This window comes from Desmodus rotundus, chromosome 5, assembly GCF_022682495.2.
Source record: "Desmodus rotundus isolate HL8 chromosome 5, HLdesRot8A.1, whole genome shotgun sequence".
Classification (NCBI taxonomy): domain Eukaryota; kingdom Metazoa; phylum Chordata; class Mammalia; order Chiroptera; family Phyllostomidae; genus Desmodus; species Desmodus rotundus.
The window spans coordinates 123,128,402-123,144,486 of NC_071391.1; the positions used below are offsets into that span (position 1 = coordinate 123,128,402).

Genomic DNA, 16,085 nt, shown 5'->3' on the forward strand with positions numbered 1-16,085 from the left:
CCCAGAAAAATCCTTATTGGAAAGCAAAAATTAAAGCTTCCTTGATCAGTTGTACTAAATAGCCCAGTTAAACAGCCTGAGATATTTTTGTATGCAATGAAACCAAAGCAGATAAGCTACAAAACAAGTGAATCCGAAACTGCACCATACAAATTCTTATGCCTTTAAACCTAATGACCCACATTTTATTTATTTCATTTCCTTTAACGTTGTATAAAGACTAATTGAAAGCTGTTCTAACCTATTTTAAAGCATTTCTTCCTTCCTTAATATGGAGGACTCAGGTCATTTCCCAGAATGAAGCATGATTTCAATTAGAAAATAAAATTTAAACAGCCACAAAAGAAAATGTTTAAAATAACACTTGGACATGTGCACACATGATTTAGAGAACAACCCTAATGTAAATGGAACACTTGAAAATTCTGTTTAACTCTTATTTTTCTGCTGCAAATATTACCATTTTGATAATACAGAAGCAGATTAGTTTACAAACTTTTTTATCACTGGGCAAACCTGTTGTTATTTTAGCAAATGAATAAAAACAAAATGTATTATTTTCCATATCCAAAAGCTTTCTATACATTATCCAAGTAACAAACTGACAGTGTTAATGTTTCCTGTGTTTATTCTAATGCTGGAAAAGTCAGTTCAAAATTAAAATCTACTGAATCTTAAATATCATCTTTCTACGGAACTCCATCTCATGAATTTGCTCCAGAATTACAATGTGTAAGTAATAGCCTCTTTACTTAAGCAGTCTTTGCCATGACATTCCAAAAAGGTGCTTGCCTTCGAGTGAAAAGATGGAAGATTTTGTACGTTGTCCTGGAATGCTTTTCATAATTTTATCTCAAGTTTGACTAATTAAGACTCATTCCCCAGTTGAGTTCGTACCTGCTGAGGTCAATTACATTATATTATTGAAGATTAAGCATTTAATCAAATCAAATACATCTGGACTTTTTGGCAGGCTAGTGTAGTTTAATCCTAGGACTGCACTTGTCAAGGTTCCGAATTAATTAGCTACCTTCTATCAGCTGGGGAAAACACAATTGGAAAAGAGTTTAAAGTCAATTTTACTCCTTCAACTTATCCCCAACTAAGAGTGCTATTACTGTTTCCTGCAATTTATAAACATGAAATTTCCTTTGTCTCCTTTTTATTGTTCTCAAACTCTAAAACAGTCCACAAAACTTTTTATTATGACAGATAAATTTGAAATATGTTGTCATGGAGACTTGCCTCTACAAAGATAGAAAAAAAACCACATCCAGAACCCTAGGCAAATAAAAGTAAAAGGTAATAACAATTTTTCTATGCATGTGAAAGGAGTAAAGAAGTCATAAAAGAAAAGATGCAAATTTAGATTTCTCTAGTCCAAATAACAGGAACAGCCAGATTTTACTGAGACACACAAATCTCTGACTGGACTACAAAATCAAAAGCACAGAGCAAGCTCCAGGTTAAGTATGAAGCCCATGCTATTTCCATGTTCCCTTGGGTAAGCTCTCCTGGTTCATGAGCCCCATCTGCAGACCTGTTTTGGAAGACTTCTGTGTCTCCTCTGTCTTCAAAGTATTTCTGTTTGTAAGATACTTTTCTACCATGGCCTCATTTTTCATTGTTAATTATTTTATTTTTGCCCAGTAGTGAAGGAGGGCCTAATTCTTCTGGGCACTGGGCCCATTCTTTCAAACCCCTTTGCAAAGCTCCACATGCAATTTGCAGAGATGGATCTTTTTTAAACAATCAAAAAATTCTGGTAGAAAGCATTTAATTATAGGATTTCTATATAAAGTTGGCTGTGAACATGAGAACTCAGTAACACACTAATTGTTTGAATCACTATTTCTTTAAAAGGATGTAATGCTAAGATTGTGAAGGTTAAGATTTGGCCAATCATCTAACTTGATAAACTGTTTTTTGATTGGATGGCAAAGGAATTATTTCATAAAACATGCATGTGCATATATTTGTGTACATATATATTTACATACACAGTTCCTAACACAGAGCAAGAGATTTTTTTCTTCTACATTTTAAATTCAATACTAAACCATTCACTATATTTGATTAATTATATCCCCTAATAAAAAAGGAAAAATTACCAGAAATTTGGGAAAATTACCTAAATTTGGGAAAAATATTAAGAACCACTAAGACATAGCTTCTATTTTGCTCCTGGCATTGACAGGACTACATCCATACTAAAATCAGAAAGTCCCAATCAGGAAATAAGCCGATTATCCACTGCATTAAGCATGGGAAAGATGACAAAGAGTTAAGATCTAGGAAATTAAAAAACAAACAAACACAAAAGGAAAAGAACACAATAAAGGGTACTTAATCACCTTACTAAAACGTTTCACTCATTAGGAGAGTAGGCTGATCTCATGATTTGCATTGCAAATACATTAAATTGGACACCAACATGAGCATTTCAAATAGAACAATTTTAAATTGAGTAAATCTTGCCCTATAAACAGAATTCATCTTCTCACAAGGCACAGAGATGTATTCCATAATATTTATCAAAGCTAGAAAAACTACGTATCAATACATGCAATTAAAATAAAATCCGATGTGGAAAAAAGGAGCACTGAAGAGATGCTGCTACACTGTTGCCTGATTAACAGTCATGACGCATAATCAAAAGCCCCAGGGAATCCTTCTTTCTTATACTTATTAAAATAATTAACACTTATCAGGCTCAAAACTAGAAAAAATTAAATTCGATTTCATGTAATATCATCACATGCCCCACAAAAATTCATTAGAACTCATGCCATGGAGAAGTAATCCATAGGACCACAGAGCTGCTGGTGATTTTAAAGGTCGCTTAGTCCACGTAAGTCCTCTTGTTCTTGGCATATAACCTTCAAGGCCTCCAGAGCACCACAGAATATTTACAAAGTATAATCCCCAAATGATTACACTCATTCTTTTAATGCTAACATTTAAAATTCAAAATTCAATTAACTTACTTTTCCAGATACAGAGTAACCAATGGGGAACTTATGGTGGTGGATGGTTTCGTTAACCCTAGAGTCATGATGGCTTCATGCAACTGTTGTACTGTTTCAGTTTCACCTCTCAAAGCCGCTCCATTTAGGATGTGAAAAAAGGACAAGACTGTTGTGTCTTTGATAAGAACATCCTTCTCTTTCATTTCCTTTAGAATGTTAATAGCATCTACAATGAAAGAACACAAAAGACCCTTAGGTAATTTCATGTAGGGAAAACAAACTGCTATTAAAACAGCATTTCAAGCCCAGCAGGAATGTAAATTCTAGTGTATAATGCCGATTTCAAGTTAATTACTACTTGCATTTCTAAACGAGACTACAATTATAAATCCACAATAGCATGGTTTTATCATTTCCCTGCAACTTTGACTACAAATTACAGATAGGGACTGTGTGCCCACTCTGCACCACATAACCCTGTACGGTCTGCCCTATAGCTGTAAGATCCTCCTAAATGGATGCTTTTATCATTCAGAGCTAACATCTGCTAAATCACACCATTGTTTCTTCAGCAGATGGCTTGTCAGGAAGCCAGATAATAAAGATGTGTTTACACTGTATATACAGCCAGACTAATGGTCTGATACCGATAGGGCCTGTTTGCTATGTCGATACTAATTAGCCAAGCAGAGCCAATGAAAGCTTTCCAAAAGACTGCATGTTAATACATTAGATTCATTAAGCTTCATTAGGAAGGTAGAAACAAACATTTTAGGATATGGAATAAGTGCATTTTTATAATGTTGTTCTTAATTATTACACAGGCAAAATGTTTTGACCGCTTTACAAAATGTGATTTTAAAAAAGCAAGCTAATCCTTATAAAGAGTTTTCTGTGTTAGAAAGGCTTCCTGGGGTGGGGGGGAATCAATTTTCAAATCAAATATTCTATCTATACAGTTTTCACTATAAAAATGTTTTTAAATCTTCTCTGAAAATAAAAGGAAGAGGGGAAGACAAAAAAAGGAAGTTTCAAAGTAAAACCCAATGAGAAAGTTAAACAAATAGTAAGAATATACATCAAATGTAATTGATTACATTAGGCTTAGCATTACCTAACAATGAGAAAATTAGAGTATGGATATCAACTATATAATCATCTAGGCTTTCTCTGCAAACTTCTAAATAAAAACTTGTTAAAGTATATTTTGTTAATGTTATCAAAAGGTAAGGCAAAGGCTACTGCAAAATTCACATTCTTAAATAAAAGTTATGTTTAGAGGGTTTATGTTCAGCCTTCAGATGTTCTTAGGCAAAAACAAAGCCATTAGTGCAGGCACACAAGTAAATCGTGCCCTAAGTCATGATCTTCAAACTCAATCCGAACAGCAATGCTAATAAAAACTAGCTGCAGAAATGCAAAAAGCACTGAGCTGTGCAAATGTAAATGACAAGCTTGCCAATCCATTAAAACTAATGGCCTACACTGTCCATGCAGCTCTGGTTGGATTCACATGCAAATTTGTATGCAAAGTGTTCAAGCACTTTGCAGGCCATGATATACCATTAATATCAATTCACATATTATTCCAGTGGCAAGATACTTGCATCACATATTTCCTTTATATGCCCCGGCTTACCTTGGAGTTTGCCATGTTTTCCCAACACTCTTACAAGGCCTACATACTTGCTGGTGTCAAGGACAGCAGATGGATCTAAACGGTCGCTAAAAATTAAAGCCACATTTATATTATGTTGAAAGTCGATTAACTGTAAAAATAACTGCAATATCAACTTTATCACTTTCAAAAACTCATCAGATGGTCTGAGTTGCTATTAAATTTTTACCTCTTTTCAGTTAAGATTTATTTTTGGCATATAACCAAATAACATATAACAAATAACAAATTTGTTATTCACGTTATTATATTTGAAGTGACAAAAGAAATAAAACTAACATTACATATAAATTACTTCATTCCATCTTCAAATGATAGGAATGTAGGAATTCTTTTGCTTTGTGGCACTTCATGTGATTCTAACTTTGTATTGAACACTGAAATGCCCAAAGAGACATACTTTTATTTGATAAATCTATCAAAGGTGTGAAACCAAAGACACTGAAAAATTGGGACAGAAAATCGTTTACACTACAGTATGGAAAGGGGGCTGTTTAACAAGTCTGATAAAATAGCTGCCATCACCACTGTTGTGATATGCAGTTGTAGAAGTGGAGAAAAAACCTAGGCTTTCAAGGAACAGAATGTCTTACACTTAAACAAAGACTCTTTGCTGAAAACAAGCCATAATTAATCAGAGTCTCATATTATGCAAAAACACCGATAAAAAAAGCCATTTTAAAAATGACATTGTGGAAGTCAGTAACGGTCAATCTCCACAACCGGCAAGGACTGCGTGTGGGTGCGCGCTGACGCGGGTTTCACTGGCGGGGCGCAGGGCACTCACAGTTCCCGTTTCAGGCTCAGGGCCTCGTCTGCATTATCGTGTCGACAGCACAGGCTTATCAAAGCTGCGTAGCCACCGACAGCCATGTCTGATTCATATTTTGCTTTCAACTCAAGAGCTTTCTGCATGTTCTAAAATAAGGGATAGAAGTAAAAAAAAAAAGAAAGAAAGAAATATAAAAGAAAATGTAAAATTTCTAGTTTTATGTTCCGACTGTAGAAAAAGTTGAGTACTTTTAAAATAAATGGATTCATGTTATTTACTTCACCTCACTCCTTGATATTTTCATTCACCTTTTCCAAAGCAGGCAAGATAAACATGTAGGGTTTTAAAATTTGTTATCTATGATGCAAAACAAGCCATTATGCCAGATTTGATGTTTTGGCTTTAATAGTGCATTGTGAAAAAGACTGCCAGATTAAATATGTACCAAGTCACCTCCTACTCACAGCTCAATTTCCTTACACAGAATATGTATCATTGCAGAGTTCCTCACAGTCTAGGTTACCATCCCGATAATGTAAAGAAATAGTCTGAAATTTAACAGTATCATGTTATAATCTTAAACTCAGTTATATTTGTTCCCTAAAATCACAGGCATACGACCAAATTATATTGAACTACAAACTGAAAAAGTCTAGTGATATGCCACAAATTGCAGACACACACTAAAATAAACACAAAGTACAGCTGTATGCCTGCTGAAAAAAGGCAAGAGACCCTTTATCTCAGAAAGAGCTTTTTTCCAGGAGGAAAATGGAATTTCAATCCCTGCATTAACAACCTACTAATATTTGACTTGCAAATGACTACTGCATGTATCAGTTGCTTGACAATCTAGATATAAGAGACCGGAGCCATGGCTTGAAAGGACATTTGGCATGTATGATAAACCTATCACAGCTGTTTCTATCATTCACTTTGCAGATTATTGTAAACAAACTACAGCAACCCGAAAACATGCCATTCAAGGTGCAGTTGAAATTAGTTAACCTTTCATTTAATTGCATTCTTCACAGGCATGATGTATAATAATCAATTATAAAAATCACAAATATTGTATTTGCCTTTCTTACTTTTATCTATAAAGAATTTTTTTTTACCGTAATAGCATATTTGAAATATTGAAACAAATGTTACCTCTTCTGAACAAAGGATTAATATGAGTTGCTTTAGGACATGTCCTATAGGTTGATTTTCAGCTTTTACTTTTTCAAGTGTGAGCTCCAAATCAGATGATGAAAGCTGCATAGTCTACAGAAATGGAAAGAAAGAGGAAAGAAATTTACTTCAAAAAGAAAACGTATCCCTTGCCACTCTTCCCTTTAAACTGACCTTTCCTAAATGTCATAAATGCTATCAAGGACAGTAATCTGGATATCTGTGAATGGACTCTAGGGGATTATGAAGCTTCTGAGATTATATGCAATTTTTTTAGATATGTTGATTTTTCTGAGTTGAGGAATAGCTTTTACCAACTTCTCAGAGGTCTACTGATGGCAAAATGTTAGGAACCACCGACTTTATAAAGACAGTCTAGAATTTTCATTAAATGTCATTATTGTTGTAGTATATAGAATGTACTCAACATCTTACTTACTTTTTGAGAGTCTGTCTTCCCTCTTTCAACCAACACATTAACATCCTAAAATTGGGATTTAAATTAGAATTAGAAAACACATGGAAAAATATATTAGCAAATGTCAAAAGCAAATTTTGAAAGCCTCGCCTCATTTTACTGCTATTTTTCCATCTTCCCAAAATTTTCCAGAAATTCTGTTCATACTTTATTAACCACTGAAACAAATGTTTTAAATTATTCTTCAATGTATGAACAGTATTTACCAACAATCAATAAAAAAGCCTTGTTTTAATTGTTGTCATTTAAATAAACTTTTTTTGGACTAAGCATCGTATTTAAATAAAATTTTAACATGATTTAAAATATTAATTAAGCATTATTTTAAAGTCGATTGCTAGTTCTCACACACCTTAATCAATTCAGGAACGTGGTGGCTATCCAGCAGGTTACGAATGCCTCTGTAGATATTTTCAGGAATTTTTACATTCTGTGCCAAGGAAAGGGAGGGAAAAAAAAACCCCTCAGTTTTAGACAAGCAAACTGAAATTTGTCTAACAGAAATTATCTCAGACATAATTTAAGTCTCCAACTCATGTATGTCATTGAGAAGTGGTCTGGTTGTACTTAAAAGCAGCAATTTTAAATCTAATAGATACATGTCAGGCAGGACAGGCATTATATAGCAAAAAATGAAATGGTACCATCTCCTTCAGCTGATGGAAGTATTGTCTCAAACGCTCCTCCTTGGCCTGTACCTCTGAGTCACTCATGCTGTCAATCAAGTTATAAAGAAAATAGCCAACAGCTTCTGTGGAAAAAAACAAGAGAAAGCATTCCACTAAAATTACTGAGACTGTCATGTTATCAAGATTAATTTATAAGAAATCATTTTGGTGTGAGATGTCACCCTGATGAGAGGCTCTGAAATGGCAACAATGATCACTGAGGCATAGAGATTATGTGGTTTGGGAGCACATATCTAACTGGTGAGTGAAGGGAATATTAATTATTTTCAGACCGAGTGACAGCTTTTCAGTACTGAATCTTACTTCAATTTATTTTTTTATACAACTCCATGACAGAAGTGGTCCTGCCCAAGGCCTTACCCTTTCCTGTCGAAATCACAGTACTGAGAATAAATAAATGCCCATACACATTTCTAAACTAACTTTTTATGGACAATATTTAGGGAAACATATAAAATTAGAAAGGACTGTTAAATGTTGTGTGTATAAAGTTAAATAATTTTAATAAGCAGATACAGTAATGCTGTGGAGAGCTGCCTATTAGCCAATGAAAAACCAAGATTAACAAAGATGTTTTATAACAGCAGTAATTTTTCTATGCATTCAAGCATAAAATGTATAGGGCCATGTGTTAATACCCAGTGTAGAAAATTTGAACTTTCAAGAAAGGCACCTTCTTATAGAAAACCATATATTTGAGTCCTCATTATATAAAAAAGTGAAAATGATTAAATGTCAAACAATGTAATAATTTATATTTAAGTGGAAAAAATCTACCAGACCTCTTTACTACTTTGACTTTACATGTTTAAAATCAATACCTGCAAAACATTAAAATCACATAAACAGTAAGGATTACTGATTTTTAAGGCTACATTCATAGGTGCTATAAGAAGCATTTCCTCAATTCCTAAAAAAAAAAAAGCCTTCCAAAACTGTCTTTTAAGAAAATAATTATGATAAAAAACAAACACCTCATAGATCTCAAAATGTTGTGGTTATCAACATAAAGACTGATAACCAAATGTTTTCAAATTTCACTTTCAAAAAGAGACTGTTTACTGCTGTAATCTTTCTAGCCCATCATTACACAGAAGAATGAATTTGTGGATAAGTTACAATCATCGAAATTGAAACGCTACCAGTCGGTCCTGGAGGCTCTTGGCAATAACGTCCGTCCTTGTACAACAGTTCCGTTATCTGATAAGACAGAAAATTCGTGCATTGCAGCAAGAGAGGCAAACAAGAACAAATACAATCTGAAATTGAATTCTTGAAATAATAAAGCTTCTCCCCAGTAAGGTATTATTCTATATCACAGTAATTCAACACCACCCCCACCTGCCAAGGAGATTGTTTCGTTTTTAAATAATAGGTTTGTCTTTTAAAAACAAAACCAAAACGAACCCATGTTGAGGGAAAACTGCAATGTTTTATAAAATGTCACAAAGAAAACCTCTAAACTGATTTGTTTATATATTATTTTAAATGAACTGTTATAAATAGGAAAGAGCTTATAGGAATTATCAGCTGATATTATTTTTCATATTGCTTTGGTCTTATGGAAAGTGGACCAGTTGCCTCCTTTTAAATGAAGTATTACAGAAATAATACAGTAAAATATTCTGGACTACTTATTTATTTTTTAGTTTTTCAACAACCTTTTCCCAGTCGTTTTAATGGCATTAAAACAAAAGGGGCCAAAAGTTCTGTGTTTGTTCTCATGTGTTCTTATCAACTGAATGCAGAGATGCTGCCAGACAAACATGACACTTACTCATCGTTAATTCTGCTGGCAAAGTTTTAATTTTAAAAAATCCAAACATGTATTTTATGATGAAAATGATTACAAACTCTATAGCACTGACTTGTAACTTTTGAACAAAATATTCGACTACATATCCTCGGGCTACAGAAAATAAGAACAAAAACATATACTGTTTTGCAAAGTGTTAGAATCATGAACTACGTTATATGACCTCTACTACTAAATTTATTTGTTCTTAAAATAGCACCGGGCATGTATTATACATGTTAACAACTCAAACTGCAGTTAATTCTACTGCTATTTATTTGCTAATATAAAAAATTAGACAAAATTAACCATATCCCACTTCCCTCCACCATGAAAATCATGCTGTGGTTAATGGCAATTCAAAGGATAGCTGAGGCAGAAACTCCTCAAAAACAAAGCAAACAATCGTCACCTACAAACTGTCTGTAACCAACAAGACAGGTACAGAAGACAGACAGTAAGTTCTATCAGAAGTTGTAGCCGTACATTAAGTCAGTCACATTTCATACCAAATTTGAGCAAAGACATATTTAATGAACAAACCAATAAAAAACCTTTCTAGTTGAAAAATTACTTCCGAATATAGCTATCCCCACCATATATTATAATTGACTCTATAGTCTGAATAGCAGCATAATACTTAAAACAAAACTGAATAAAATTTAGATTTAAAAAAATATTTAAATTGGAAATTCCAATCAATGATGCACATTCTGATTTCATTTAGTTAAAATATGTCCAACAATTCAACATAAGGATATCTGTACTTCCTGTATGAAAGCAGTTAACTTCTTAAAAAAGACAGTAGTTTCAAATTGGTCAGTATGTCATTCATATATAGATACACACATACAAATATATCTGAATGTATATATTTAAAAAATTAACTATTAAACCTAATGGTCATATGTCAAGGCAAAAATGTTGACAGTTGTCCTTTGGAAAAGTTAAAACCCTTAGGAAGAATTTATGACTAAGAAGTCAAGGACTGCTTCAATAATAAATTTCATGCTCCAGGAAAGCAGTTTTAAAATTATCAACTTCAATGTTCTAAGCTCACGAACTTAATATATCATCAATGTGTACACCTACTACAACATTTGCTCTTAATAGTTTAAATATCACCTTATGATTTGCATTATTAGTACTTACCTTGCTCCAAAGATTTATATTCATGGACCTGTAGAGGGCAGCAAAGGATTAAAAATAAACTCAGGTTTAAAAACCATTTTAAGTTAAAGAGAACTAGCAATTATTATATGCAGTGCATACAGATCAAAGCTGTAAAACAAGTAAGTAAATAAATGTTTCCAAAGCAAGATGAATTTTCAGGAGAAGGTAATTTAGAAAGGCTGGCTCCCACTGACTTCGAACTCTTAAAATAAAGGTTAGTTTGGGCAAGAATCATTAAGAACCATCCCTAAATCCTGGGGAGTTTGATGGAGCAAAATATTTCCATGGTCTCAAGGTGTCTGCCCACAGAATGCTTATTACTTGTAGTGGTAAAGACTGTAACCATAAAGTGGAGAAACTGAGTAACATTCATCTGGTGATCAAAACTGACAACACTAATGAGATGATGATGGACATTGTGTGCTTTTAGATTTAATTCCCCAAGAAAAACAGCACTCCTGGGATGACTCAGCCACAAGGAACCATCGTGAGGAAAATTCTGTAAAGTAACTGACTTATAGTCTCCAAAAATGTTAATGTCATTAAGACAAAGGCTGAAGAACTGTTCCAGCTTAGAGAAAATTAAAGAGAAAAGACAACTAATATTTATCCCTGAACTAGATTCTGTACAGAAGCAGGGAAATGTGAAAAAAAAAAAAACCCACCAAAACTGATGAAACTGAAACGTAAACTATATTAGACAAAGATAATCGATGTTAAATTTCCTATTTGCTAACTGTGCTGTGGTTCTGTCACAGAACCACCCTGCTCTGCAGAATTACACACTGACGTGCTTCAGGGTAAAGGGTCGTGCCAAGATATACGCAACCTAAGCCCAAACAGTTCTGAAAAAATAAATTTTATGTATCTGTGTGTGTGTGTGTGTGTGCAGACAGACAGAGGGAGGGAATGAATAATGCTAATGTGGCAAAATGCTAAAAGCTAGTAAATGGAGTATGCAATGTTCAACATAATTCTTGTAACTATGTGAACTTGAAATTATTTCAAAGAAAACAAAAGGAACGGCTCACCCAAATTTTGCCTGTTCGAGTGAAAATCCATTTACAAAGCAGGATAACCAATGAACATTGGCCTCATACCACTTCTAAGCTTTGTAAAGTTAACGTCTATAAGCTTTTTGGTCTATGTAATTCAAATATATAATCTACTTTAAGACTGTGTATTAGTGGTAATTTCACAATGTAAATATATTGTAATTTATATATTCATTATAATTATATACCATATGCAGTGTAAAAAATACCCACAGAGTATTTAAACTTGCGGTTGAGCAGTTTTGGGTGGACTGCGTTTTGGTACAGCGAGTTAATAGGGCACTTAGTTGTACTTTAGCAACATGTTCAGAATGAACTGATATACACAACTTGAATGGATTTCAGGGCATTAATGCTAAATGACAAAGGACAATCTTAAAACATACTCTATGAATCCATCTACATAACCACTGCAAAATAACAAACTATAGAAATTGAGAACAAATTAGTGGTTGCCATGGGTTAGAGATGGTGGGGCACAGGGAGGTGTGACCACAGTGAGTGAGTGCCAGAGGGTATTTGTGGCGATGCAGTAGTTCTGTATCTTCACTGCAGTGTTGGTTACACAAATCTACCCGTGATAAAATGTGAGAACTGTATGTGAACACTGCAGTAATGTCAGATACCTGGTTTTGATGACTGATGTACTATAGTTATGTAAGACGTTAACCATCGGGGGGAAATGGGCGGGGAGGGTACATAGGCTCTGTGTCCTATCTTTGCAGTTTCCTGTGATTCTATAATTGTTTCCAAATAAAAAACAAAAACATGTTCCATGCCTCTCTAGAATCTTCTTCCTTATGATAAATCATCCCTCCCACTGAAGCACATTAAGGTTTTGAAAAGATGGAATCTTATCTATAGGTGGGGGGAAAATGTTTATGAAGCCCTGAGTTTAGTGCACAGCTTGATTTGCAGAAAAAACTCTGAGAAATCAGTTACCGGAAGGAACGATAAGCCCACCGAAAAATCAAAACTCCAGGCTACAGCAGGAGAGCTCCTCGCACTCACTACAAGAGTTTTCATTTTCGTCTCACCCATCCACTGACCACAGAGCAAGACTCCTGACTACCTGATATTTTCATATGCCAAAAAAAAACCAAGATTTTTTTCCCCAACAGTAAATGTAACAAGAGTGAGAAATCAAGATATCAAGACGAAACGCTGTGCAGTGAAGAGTAAGATACAGTAAAAATCTGTAGGGACAAAAAATTAGGCATGACCGGTTAGGATAGGAAGAGCCTTAATTCCAAGGACTCTTAATCTGTAGTTCCCTATCACATCTAAGGAATGGTGGAGGGTGGAGGGAGTAGAAATAGCGGTTTTTGAGTACATGAGAGGCCAATGTCCAAAAGTGCACAATATTAAGTGGCAAGAGTTGCAGTTTTTCACCATGTATTCCTTTGGGAATTTGATGAATTCTTCTCAATTACTGTTAATTTTGTCATACCACAGTGGTTATTTTTATTTAAAATAAATTCTGAGATGTAGATTAAAGTATATGGGTGGAAGGACAACAGGCCTATCATTTAAACAGTCCAAGAAAAAAGGGAGGGGCGGGAATGGGTCGCAAAAGGAATAAATGAAACGACTTTGCCAAAATCTTAACTGTTGAAGCTCGATTGATCGGGACTTGGGAATTTCACTTTTGCAAATGTTTGAAAACTCTAGAAAATAAAAAAATAAACACATACCAACTCTGGTCTAAATTTTGCATCTCTATTCCAACTCTCAACATTAGTAAGCTAGGCTTCCCTTTTAAGAAAAGCTATTTTAATCATCTCTTTGGTCAAAATATTAACTCAACAGAGAATAAAAATATTGCTAAGATATTAAATTGTCCTCAAACCAGGCATGAAGTAACTAGGAAAGGCACGGAGATAAACTTCCAAAACTGTACAGCTATCTGAACAACTGGAAGTGTTTGAAAGCACTACCTTGCATGTGTAGCTTCATGATAAGTGGGACAAATTAAAAAAACACACACACAGAATCTTCTAAAACTAAGCTTAAAAAAAAAAAAAGTGGTTAACATCTCCTTACTGCATGTTCATTCCCTAATCAACTGCAATCTGGCTTCTGGCCACAAACCTCCACCAAAAGTACTCTTGCTAAAATAACCACTAATCTATACTCAAAAACTCACCTAACATTCCTCAGTCCTCTTCGACCACATTTTGAGATGTGCTGCTGTTGGTCATTATCTGCCAATTTCCCCGTGATGCTACTCAATCTCTTTCAGCAATTGTCTTTCCCTAGCTGCTCCTTAAAAGTAATCCTCTGTACTAGGTTCCAAGTGCACTGTTTTGTTATTTTTAAGACAATACTGAATGTAGGTATTTAAATTTCTTGTTTCACAGAAGAGGAAACAGACTTAGAAAGATTAATTATCTTCCACCTTAAGTCGCACAGGCTCCTCAAAAGATCCCACAGATTGCTGATTATCTCTTCATGCTGTCCTGCTCCCCCATCTCTTACCTGCACCCCTTTTTCCATCCTTCAAATACCCACTGTTATCTTCATTGAGTAAACTTTCAATGGCTCAAGGCTATGACTCAAGGTAATTCAGGCTGTTTTCTTGACTCAAAACAGCCTGGCCTGTGGAGTTCTGCCCAGGAGGAATTCTGGCACTCTCCCTGAGGCTGATCACTTCAATTTCTCCCCGTATGCCACTGGAGCCCTTCCAGCTGTTGCCCTGGTGCTGAATCCCAGAGGAAGTGAATCAGCGTAAGTCCTAAGTCTGTTGCAGGGCCCGTAAGCAGTGTCTCCTGTGAATCCTGCAGTTTCTCCTGCTGCCCCAACCCCCACTGGTTTTCACAGCCAGAAATTGTGGGGACTTAACTTCCTGTTGCTGGAACCCTGGGCTGGGTGGTCTGGTCCAGGGCTGGGATCCCTGCTCCCAAGGTATCCCTCCTAATTTTTATACACTGCACATGGGTGTGGGACAACCCGTTCCGCATCTCCATGCCTGTCTGCGCCACTCCACCTCCATGCCACTCCACCCCTCCTACCCATCTAGATGAATGTGGCTTCCTTAAATCCTTGGTTGTCGGACTTCCATACAGCTCGATTTTCTGACGTATCTGGGTGATATTTGTCATGTAGTCTTATTATAATTTTTTTTCTGTAGTTGTGACAGGAGGCAAGGCATGTTTACCTAATTCTCATCTTGACCAGAAGACCATTTGTTGGTTTTTCAAAAATATTGTAGGAGAGCATAAAAATTAATCTTGGCTAAAACAGGTTATAGAACACATGCCAGGAACTACTGTCTCATACACCCTGGACCTACCACTAGGTGGCAGAATATACTAAAAGTAACTATTCCAAAAATTGCATTCCAATATTGAAATGAATACCCAAGTTTCCCTTAGATTAGCTCCAGTGACTATGATACTTCATTTAATATTCTAAAACTTCTAACGTTTCTGACAACTATGAGTAATTATTTTCGGTGAGGAGTAACTAAATCAACCTCCTACATGGTAACCCTTACAGCAGTTGCCGGTAGTTAATCTGGACTCTTGGGAATGTCATCAAATACTGTTTTCTCCTATCCACTCGGCCAATTCCAAAGGCACTAGACTTACAACAGGACCCTGAGAAGCACGCCACAGGTGACTGTTTCAACAGCTGTACTGAGTGTACCAACAAAGGAATGTTAAAATACGTATTACTGGATTCAGCATCAGATGAAACAGAAGGCTACATTAATGCTAAAATAATGGATTATAATGACATGGATTATGTTTTGTATTTTTGGTAGTTTTGGGGGAGGGAGGAAAAGAAAGAAATCACCACTAGTAACAAATGCTTTCAATTATGCACATATTTTTATGAATAATGGCAAATTACCACAGCCTGAAACTTCTCAAAATCTATAATTTAAAAAATTCATCGATATAATCTAGTTTTAGAACCTGCAGATTTAAAATACTTTTTTGGAACAGACCAGTTAAAACTGACTCTTACAGGGCAGAGTACCAGAGGAGAGAGCTTAACAAAGGGAGCGTGGAGAGCTTCAGAGAGCTGCCCTCAGTCTTAGCTGACCACTGAAAAGCACACGTGACTGAGAAAACAAGCTGAAGTGGAGGAAACTACCTGAGACCTTTTCAGAGGCTCTGAAAAGGACAATTCCTAGAACTCCCACAGGGATTGCAACAGTTCACATTCCCAACAATTTCCAAATACCTGGGAGCTGGCAGGTAGAGAACTCAGCCTCATTACCAGGCCTAAACTAATTTAATGCGAACAACCACACACTAAAGGCTGTTCCAGTCCTGCCTAGCAGAGCATAAAA

General features: G+C 35.3%; 1 protein-coding gene across 1 annotated transcript in view; it reads right to left on the bottom strand.

Annotated features, from left to right (window-relative positions):
• Window positions 1-16,085, bottom strand: part of LRPPRC (leucine rich pentatricopeptide repeat containing) — a 99,511-nt gene that overhangs the window by 51,602 nt on the left and 31,824 nt on the right. Inside the window, exons 15-23 of the mRNA XM_053924151.2 lie at window positions 10,710-10,737; window positions 8,905-8,962; window positions 7,718-7,824; window positions 7,426-7,503; window positions 7,035-7,079; window positions 6,575-6,688; window positions 5,435-5,565; window positions 4,609-4,694; window positions 2,988-3,195 (exon numbers count right to left, since the gene is read on the bottom strand). Coding sequence (XP_053780126.1) covers window positions 2,988-3,195; window positions 4,609-4,694; window positions 5,435-5,565; window positions 6,575-6,688; window positions 7,035-7,079; window positions 7,426-7,503; window positions 7,718-7,824; window positions 8,905-8,962; window positions 10,710-10,737 — 855 coding nt within the window. The remainder of the gene's footprint in view (window positions 1-2,987; window positions 3,196-4,608; window positions 4,695-5,434; window positions 5,566-6,574; window positions 6,689-7,034; window positions 7,080-7,425; window positions 7,504-7,717; window positions 7,825-8,904; window positions 8,963-10,709; window positions 10,738-16,085) is intronic.